General features: G+C 31.6%; 1 protein-coding gene across 1 annotated transcript in view; it reads right to left on the reverse strand.

The window, feature by feature from the left end:
* Nucleotides 1-1,126, reverse strand: part of KLHL13 (kelch like family member 13) — a 191,883-nt gene extending 190,757 nt beyond the window's left edge. The window contains exon 1 of the mRNA XM_042782199.1: nucleotides 1,059-1,126. Within this exon, the coding sequence (XP_042638133.1) occupies nucleotides 1,059-1,108 (50 nt within the window). The 5' untranslated portion in view covers nucleotides 1,109-1,126. The remainder of the gene's footprint in view (nucleotides 1-1,058) is intronic.
* Between the last annotated feature and the right edge of the window lie 318 nt (nucleotides 1,127-1,444).

Consider the following 1,444-nt stretch of genomic DNA (forward strand, 5'->3'; position numbering starts at 1 on the left):
AGGAGTGGCTGGTGGGTTTGAACTGCCAGCCTCCCGATTAGCAGTCAAATGCCTTAGGCACTACGCTACCAGAGCTCCCCTGCCAAGTAACAATGACTATAAGTGTTTCCTTTCTACCTCAACCTTTCCTTTTTTTGTATTCTTTTAAGGCACACCTAAATGTTAAAGAACTTCAGAAACACAAATACTGTATTTCCAAAAAAAATTTAAATACCACATTTACATTTCAATATATTAGCACTTATAGATCATTTACTATTGGCCAAGTGCTACACACACACACAAACACACACACACACATACACTCTTCAGTAATCCTCCCAACAACTCTGTGATATAGGTACTATTATTATTCCACTTCATAGATGAAGAAGGTGAGGTTCAAAGCAATTAAGAAACTTGTCAAAGACTATATCATGAGTAACTGTCAGAGCCAAGATACAGACAACTCTAGCATACTATTGGAAATGCTTCCCAAAAAAAGTACAATCAATCTATGGGAAAAGGTATACTATTTCACATCCTTAACACAGAGGCTATGTTTCTTTAAACCATGAATTTAAAATTCTATAATTTCAGAGGAAGCTCTGAATTTCTCATAGTGACTCCCTAAGAAAGTTTTGGCTGGATTTTTAAATAGTAGAAATGTACATTCAACCCATGGACAGTCCTACTTTTTTTAAAAAAAAATACTTGGCTGGGACATCTATCCTTAAGCAGTGGACACATATATGTATTCATTAATATGCTTTAAAAATAAAAATGCAAATCAATATTTCTATTGACTGAATCTCAGGTGTTCAAATTTATTCCAAATATAATTTCTGATTATATTCTCTTATATTTCATTAGCTCAGGACACGCCATCACTAACATGTTCTTTATTCCATTTCTTTGTCACTCACTCAGTCTTTTATCCACTCATGCAACAAATACTTCTTGACAATTTACTTTATGCCAGGTACTCAACAAATATTTATTGAGCATCTACTATGTTAGGTATATAAATAGGCAAGAGAGACATATAATTTATAAGGTAATTTTTTCCATAAATATACCGGTTACGGAGTATTGCAGCAACCAATTCCCCTCTATGCAGATGATCCATCACCTCTAAAAGTTGGATGATGACCTGTTCAGGAGGAAAAGAAGCCAATATTTACTATGAAAATCAATACAAGAATTTTCAAATTATGCTAATTTTATAATATTTTGTATATTAGTCATGATGGAAATGAAAAGTATATGTCCATGTACCTAATATAAATATATCATCTTATTATGAAAATTAAGTAATAGAATCTTCTAAAAATTGCAATAATCAAAATATTTGTAAAATTCAATACTAATTTTAGTATTAGTAGTATTGTCTACATTCTACATGAAATCATTAACTAGCAAATGTCCATGGAAAAACAAGCAAGTATACAAAAAATTGGATTAA

Source organism: Orycteropus afer, unplaced genomic scaffold (genome assembly GCF_000298275.1).
Source record: "Orycteropus afer afer isolate SDZICR_OR568_19922 unplaced genomic scaffold, OryAfe1.0 scaffold00259, whole genome shotgun sequence".
Lineage (NCBI taxonomy): Eukaryota > Metazoa > Chordata > Mammalia > Tubulidentata > Orycteropodidae > Orycteropus > Orycteropus afer.